Below are 7,995 nucleotides of genomic sequence, written 5' to 3' on the forward strand. Positions count from 1 at the left end.
TTTATAAGCATTAAAAGTGACCTCTAAAAATTTGGAAACGCACAGATATTTGGCATCTTGTAGAAACACACCCCGATAATCACCTGAGTGTTTAACCCTATGGCATTGTACGAATTAGCCATTTTGTCATTGACCAGTAACAGTTTAATGGCTGCTGGAAGCACCTCCCTCTCACCATCTCTGCCTTCATTAATGCCACTCTGTGTACTATAACAACCTTGAAGCTGAGATGGGGGTGAGATTTGCAAAGAGAAGCAGGCCCCAGGTTCTGAGCCCCAATGGGGACCTGAAACAGCGTCCTGTGTTTTGTGAAGAAGTATTGTCAACTTTTGTTCAAAAACTTTTTTATTCTAAATGAATTCTGTTCTCTGGTTCTCTTTTGAGCACAGACTTATTTTATCCTACAGCTTGTTTCTGGATTAATTTTTAAATTTTGATTTCCTCTTCAGCCCTTAGGTAATATACAAGGAGGTAACTGGCAACTGACAAGAGTTCTTCCCAGATACATACAAGTGATAATATCAGTGCTGTCTTGTCTTACGCAGCTGACTGTTCCCCTGCCCCCAAGCGGGTCATGGGTTCCTCAGGGCAGCTGGGCTGGATTTCATTTGCTTATTTGAACTCTTGTCCTTTGTCCTGTGGAATTAATGATGCATAGAAGCAAATGGGCTTCTTGAGCTGTAGGGATCTTGTCTTCCTTGGTGGGAGCCCATTGGAGGTCGGTAGATGCAGCTAAACCACAAAATACTTATCGCCAAAAACAGGACCCACTCAGCTAAAAACGTGGAAGTAAATGCTAAACATCCTCAAATTAGGTCAGGAGGTTTAGGAGCTTACCTATGGGTACAAAAGCTTTATGAAGCAAAAATGTGTGGGTTTTACTTTATGTGACTATGTCTTACTAGAGGCCCGGTGCATGAAATACGTGCACTAGGGGGAGGAGGGTCCCTAAGCCCGGCCTGCGCCTTCTCACAGTCTGGGGGGAACAGGCCTAAGCCAGCAGTCGAACATCCCTCTCACAATCTGGGATCCTTCCTTCTTACTGCCCGCCTGCTCACTCTTTACTGCTTGGCTTACTGCTCCTTAGCACTGCCGCAGAGGCAGGAGAAGCTCCTGCCACTGCCGCTGCGCTTGCCAGCTGTGAGCCCGGCTTCTGGCTGAGTGGCACTCCTGCGGTGGAAGCACACTGACCACCAAGGGGCAGCTCCTGCATAGAGCATCTGCCCCCTGGTGATCAGTGTGTGTCATAGTGACCGGTTGTTCCACCATTCTGTTGATTTGCATATTAGGGTTTTATATAGATAGATTTTGATTCTCTAACCAAGCTTTTTGGAGGGGAAAAAACTTACATAAGTTGTGTCTAACCTTGCCTCTGACACCTTTCCCATAACTGGCACTATTAAAAAAGGCATGCTTTTGTATTTGCTTTAACATTTTTTTCATCAACTGCAATACTTTCTATTTCTATTTGGGGGTGTTAAAATTATAAAATAAATTCATTTCTAACTTTGTAAAAAATACATGTGTCTAAACATTTGTAAAGTTGGTCTGACACCCAAATATGTCTCCTCTTCTCAAAAAGGCGCCTCCTGCAGATGGGCGTTTATAACTGCCAGCTCTTCAACAACCTGGGGCTCTGCTGCTTCTATGCCCAGCAGTACGACATGACGCTGACCTCATTCGAACGTGCCCTTTCTCTGGCTGAAAACGAAGAAGAGGCAGCTGATGTCTGGTACAACCTGGGACATATAGCTGTGGTATGTTGTCCCTCTCACATCACTTCTGTCATGGAAAAGGTAGTGCAAGTCAGTCTGAAGGCACTTTCAGGAATTGTGAATCCAGGCTTGGCAACAGTCTGAGGTAGCAATGTAGAGGTTTCTCAGGGTCACCGTACTCATTTTGTATTCCCGGGATAAATCCTCTCACATACAATTCCCCAGTTGACTCCCATGATTGGCACCTGCTGCCCGGACGGGAGGAGGTGGCAGGAGGAAGCGTGTGGATCGGCGTGTGCGGAAATGTGTGTTGCTTTTGCAGGGAGTGGGAGACACGAATCTGGCCCACCAGTGCCTCAGGCTGGCTCTGGTCAACAACAACCACCACGCCGAGGCCTACAACAACCTAGCCGTGCTGGAGATGCGGAAGGGCCACGTGGAACAGGTCAGCGCCCCGCGTGCACAGTGGACAGGCTGCTGGCTCCACAGGCTGTAACTCAACAGGGGGCCCGGGTTTGAATCCCAGCCTGTCACGCGTTAGTGATGTGACCTGGCACGAGTCACTTGTCTCCGAAACAGAGCACCTGGTTTATCAGGACAGACCTGCAGCCCCCAGTCTTCCCTGTTGTAGGGAAATGTTGCACCATTCACAATCCCCACCCACCAGGGAGCTGTTCAAGCCAGAATCCTAGGAGGTACCTGGAAACCTCCTGTTCGGACCGCCTCTCCTGCCACCCCACGTCCCCAGCATGATCGACAAGCCCTTGTCAGGCCTACCTCCAAGCCTCGTCCTGAACCCGGCCACCTTCCTCCCCCCAACCCCCCCCCCCCCCCCACCTCCTGCCTGGACCATGCAGAGTCTCCTTGCTGGTCTTTTTGTTTCCAAGTCAGCAAGTAAGTGTGCCCTCTAAGACGTCCTCAGGACAGCCGCGGGGATTTTGAAGAAACAAACAAGACTGTTTTATTACTACTTCGCTTAGCATCCTGCAGAGGCTTTCTCTTTTCACTTGAAGTAAAACCTGGACTTCAGCCCTTGGCCTAGGAGGCCCCGTGGCATGTGGCCTCTGGCTCCCTCTCAGACGACACCTTTTGCCGCTGCCGCAGTCCCCCCTTTCCCACGGTTTCGCTTTCTTCGGTTTCAGTTACTCGCGCTCAACCACGGTCCTAAAATGTTACATGGGAAATTCCAGGAGTAACAACTTAGGAGTTTTAAATTGAGCGCCATCCTGAGTGCGATCCCTCTCCATCCTGCCCAGGACGGGAGTCATCCCTCTGTCCAGTGCATCCGCGCTGCACATCAGCCACTTAGTAGCTGTCTCAGTTATCAGATTGGTTAGGGGAGAGAGAGAGAGAGAGAGAGAGAGAGAGAGAGAGACGACATATCACGTATATTGTCATAATTGTTCTATTTTACTATTGTTGTTAACCTCTTATTGTGCCTAATTTATAAATTAAACTTTATCATCGGTGTGTATGTATAAGAAAAACATAGAATGTACAGGGTTTGGTACCATCCCTGGTTTCAGGCATTCGCTGGGGTCTTGAAGCGTTTCCCCGTGGATGAGGGAGGACTGCTGTACACCTTTCGTACTGACTTCTGGACATGTTAGCTGCCTGCTGCTCTGCAGACACGCAGGGACTGTCCTTACTTTAGGGCCTTTGGAAAGTTCTTGCAGATCCTGCAGTGACTTTTCTTTTTGTCACTGAGGTGTCAGCTTCATCCCCTCCTTAGAAAGGCCCTCTCACACTTGGTGTCAAGGAGACCCTCAGGCACTGGCAGCAGAATAGGAAACGCATGCTCACTGCCACCCAGCACAGAGCGTGGAGCTTTGAAATTTGCTGTGGCGTTTGGTTGTGTTTGTTGTATTAGAGAACAGATCATTAGGAGCCCACTAAACCAGTCAACAGCAACACACACTGGATTAACAAGACTTTTTTTTTTTTTTTTTTAGCATTGAGAAGATTATATTTTGAGTTGTCATATTGAAATATAAACTTTACAGGAACAGCAGTTCTCAAATAACTAAATCTACTTAAGTTTTCATTTCCCTTATTTTCACCATATTTTGAAACATTTTATTATTAATCTAGTTTTGAAAAATATACGTAGTTAGTATATTAGTAAGTTGTATTACATGAGGAATGTCATCTGTATTTATCACATCATGTTTATTAAGGTCCTATCTTGGGTAAAGGATTCTTTACTAAAAAAACCCCACAAATATAGTGCTGACATCTGCTCAGATACCTTTGGTTTTTCTTTTCTTTTCTTTACACAGGCAAGAGCGCTGCTGCAAACTGCGTCATCTTTAGCACCCCACATGTATGAGCCGCATTTTAATTTTGCAACAATCTCTGATAAGGTATTCTCTTTCTATAGCAATTTGGTTTTTAAAAAAATCATACAGATAAATAAGGGCATTCTAACCATAACTTCTGGAAAGAAATGATTTTTTAAACACAATTATTATATACACATATGTCTTCCCTTAAGGGACCGTGTAATAAACTTTAAAGAACGTTATCACCGAATATTGCCTAAACTTAATACCATTATGGATTGCAGAAGAATTATTTTACGTTTTAAGATATGACATTTAGTCATTAAAAATATACTCATTAAGGAGCTGCTGGGTTTGGGAAGGATTCAGTAATTGGCATTTACAGCAAGGAAATTATTTATATAATTGGTTATTTTTTTCCCCTCATATTTTTTCAAGTCAGAATTGTTTTCTAGGTGAAAGAATTCTAAATTCCAAATAGCATAATCAAGTTTACCCTTGGGAACCATTTGAGTTTGGACAGTGTGCAGATAGTATGTCTTGTTTTGACTCCCTTGCTCATTTTTGGGGAGTTTTATTCTGTGGTCTTATTCTGGTCTTTCTTGCAGATTGGAGATCTACAGAGAAGTTATGTTGCTGCTCGGAAGTCTGAGGCCGCATTTCCGGATCACGTGGACACCCAGCACTTAATTAAACAGTTAAAGCAGCACTTTGCTATGCTCTGATTGCTCCTTAGACCAAGTGTGTTTTTATGATGGGGCATTATATGAGGGAAAAAGAAGTGTGTTTATTTACATATGTGATACAAACCTGTGCTTGATATTAGTGAGGATGACACGAGGGAGTTTAAACAAGAATGTAAATTAAAACTTTTATAATAACTTTGTAATATTACAAAAGACAGGATTTCAGCATTTGTAAGTAGATCATGAAGCCTTCTCCCACATTATATAGTGGATGTTTATAATGTTTATAAACCATTTTCATGATTTCCTCAAAGTTTTATAAATGCATATTTTTACTGTTCTTAAGCTTGCCATTAGCTATCATGTAGCTATAGAGGTCTGAAAGTTGCACTTTTATGGCTAAAAATGTGTATACTTACTCTAATTAGAGATTTATTTAAAGTATCAGATACTTTGTGAGAGACTGTACATTTTCCTATGTATTATGCTTTAAAAATAAATCAGTGTGTAAAACACCATCATTCTGTTATTTTTCATGAGATTTTATTTCAGGGAGCTCAGATAAAAACGTCTTTGAGAAGTCCGTAATCTTAGAAATCAAGTCATCATTTTAATTTTATTTGAAATGATGCACCACCAAGTCAGTTTTGTCCCTGAGAAGCTGTTTTGGGGCTATCACATTGTTAGTGTCAGAACCTCAGGATTAGGAATGGGGTCACAGGCCAGGAGTCCACCTGTGCTCAGCCCCGGGAGGGTCAGGCCAGGTCCCAGTTCTGTGCGTTGTAAATCCTGGACAGGCCCCGAACTGTATTAGAGGAACTCTCCTTAAGGTGTTTGTTCAAGGTCGTGTGTCAAGGGGACAGGGACACTCAAATGTGCATTTTGGACTTTGGAATCGGTCCATGTTATTTTTCACTTCTTAACTTCATGAACACTATTTTACAGATGCCTATTCGTTTCTGTTCAGATTTGTGTAAATAGTACTACCTAGCTGACAGAACAAAACCATGTGAATTTAAGGCATTCTAGATTGTCAGAGGCTGGAAGTAACCTCCGAGGATACGTGGAGAGTGTCTTCGAGGTGCAGATGAAGGAAGGTATGTTCTAGGGTCCGGAGTTGCCCAGTGACCGGTGGTACAGCCATGATGGTCCCACGGTCCTGACCCTGAGCTTTAGGCTTTAACCTTTCCTTCTGCAGGGCATGCAAGTGCTGCTTTAGCTCATGGGAATTTCCTCCAGCCCTAGTACTGCACTTAGTATTTAGATTGACATTTTATAATGTGAACCGTGTTCTCAGTTAATGTAAGATAAGAGCTAATCACAGCGGCTAACACTAAGGATGTGTGTGCACTCAGCACTGTTCTAAGCACTTGATGTGATTAATTCATCTGATTCCCACTGCAGTCCTGTGAGGTGCTGCTATTCCCATTTTACTTGTGAGAAAAACGAGGCACAGAGAAGTCAGGCCACTTGCCCAAGGTTAAACAGTTACCAGTGGCAGAGCTGAGATGTAAATACAGGCATGGTGGCTCCCGAGTGTCTGCTCCTAACCACTCTGTTAAATCACTTCACAGTGTTTCTCCTGTAAATAAAGCTACAATCATTTAAAATGAATATTGTATGCATTAGTAAAAGTGAATAATAAGGGAATAGTCACACAACAAAAAGTAAATGAGTCAGTATTCCTAAGGCAATGGTTCTCAACCTGTGGGTCCCGACCCCTTTGGGGGGTCGAACGACCCTTTCACAGGGGTTGCCTAAGACCATCGGAAAACACATATATAATTACATATTGTTTTTGTGATTAATCACTATGCTTTAATTATGTTCAATTTGTAACAATGAAATTGGGGGTCACCACAACATGAGGAACTGTATTAAAGGGTCGTGGCATTAGGAAGGTTGAGAACCACTGTCCTAAGGTGACATAGAGATATTTTTGTCCTGGCTTTATGTTAATTCAATGTGAACACCAATGCAAAGGGTGAGTCAGAATGGCTGAGGGCAGAATGATGACATAACACTGCGTCAGGAGCTATATACATCTCTGTAACAAAATTATTTCTGAACTGCGTCATTTCTGGCTTCTGTGCCAACATTCCTATAGAAGGAAGGTTAACAATTGTCTTCAATCATGGCTAAAAAGGTATTCAATCCATATGCAAACTGTTCAACCAAATTAACATCATTGAGCTTCCGACTGATGAAAATGAGATATGGCAAGAAGGCTGCCCACACTGAATAATTGCTGAGGTTAGAAGTTCTTCCTTTGCAAATGTATCACATCTGAACCAGTCCCCTATGGTACTAATTGTTGTTACATTTCCGATCCCAGGATCAGAGCACCCATCAGGATATGGCTTAGAGATAGGAAAATTGATAAAGATGACACGTCACTATCCTTTTAATGTAGTTTCCACCACCAATTCTTTATTAACATGAAGGATTTCTTATCAAGAGATTTCAGTTGGGACTGAGTTTAGGCATTCAGAAAAAACACACACAAAGATTTTAGAAATACTGTGGAAAGACTCAAACCTTGGACTATAATGAACCCAGAAATTGAGTTCAGGTAAAAGGCCATAACCAAATGGTTATAAATTCTAGGAAATAGGTTAATTGGAATGGTCCTTGGATATGTTCTAGAGTTCCAAAATGGTTATCTAGGTTCAGATATTAGTGGGGCGTGGGGGAGATTTATTTAGTAATTTGAAAATAACTGCAGTTTTATATTCTTCCATGTAGATGGCATTAGTCCTATTTTTTGGCTGGCAAATACAACATTTTTCAGAGATGCTGGCATTTTGCTTCCTTGATATTAAAGCCATATTCTTGAGATTAAAGAATAAAGATTAAATAAAGATTAATTTATAATCACAGGACTATAACATTCTTTGCAGTGTGAGCCTTTCCCTTACCTGAATCCTGACTAATGAGGAGTAATTGGTTAGTAAGATGTCAATGATGGAAACTCTTGGAGAAAGTAACCACATTATCTTAGGGAAGAAAAGGCCACACCTAGACAGATTTTAGGAAGAAATTTTTTCCCTTTTTTTAAACAATATATTTTTATTGATTTCAGAGAGGAAGAGAAAGGGAGACCTGCACGCCCCCTACTGGGGATCGAACCCGCAACCTAGGCATGTGCCCTTGGACGGAATCAAACCTGAGACCCTTCAGTCCGCAGGCTAACACTCTCTTCACTGAGCCAAACCAGCTAGGGCAATTTTTTCCCTTTTTAAATCAGAGACAAGATAGACCCTCACCCAGTGTTTGAAACTCAAGTTCAGTGGGCTCTAGGACTTCACACTG

The 7,995-nt window shown here is 42.6% G+C and overlaps 1 protein-coding gene across 2 annotated transcripts in view; it reads left to right on the forward strand.

Moving 5' to 3' along the window:
- The window catches only part of LOC102424606 (tetratricopeptide repeat protein 8-like), a 16,076-nt gene extending 11,100 nt beyond the window's left edge, over positions 1–4,976 (forward strand). Inside the window, exons 5-8 of one of the 2 annotated variants that reach the window (XM_006108384.3) lie at positions 1,583–1,757; positions 2,038–2,160; positions 3,995–4,078; positions 4,606–4,976. In XM_006108384.3, the coding sequence (XP_006108446.1) occupies positions 1,583–1,757; positions 2,038–2,160; positions 3,995–4,078; positions 4,606–4,722 (499 nt within the window). In that variant the 3' untranslated portion in view covers positions 4,723–4,976. The remainder of the gene's footprint in view (positions 1–1,582; positions 1,758–2,037; positions 2,161–3,994; positions 4,079–4,605) is intronic. The other variant, XM_023748970.1, reaches the window with a different exon arrangement.
- The last annotated feature ends 3,019 nt before the right edge of the window (positions 4,977–7,995 follow it).

This window comes from Myotis lucifugus, unplaced genomic scaffold (genome assembly GCF_000147115.1).
Source record: "Myotis lucifugus unplaced genomic scaffold, Myoluc2.0 scaffold_2204, whole genome shotgun sequence".
NCBI lineage: Eukaryota > Metazoa > Chordata > Mammalia > Chiroptera > Vespertilionidae > Myotis > Myotis lucifugus.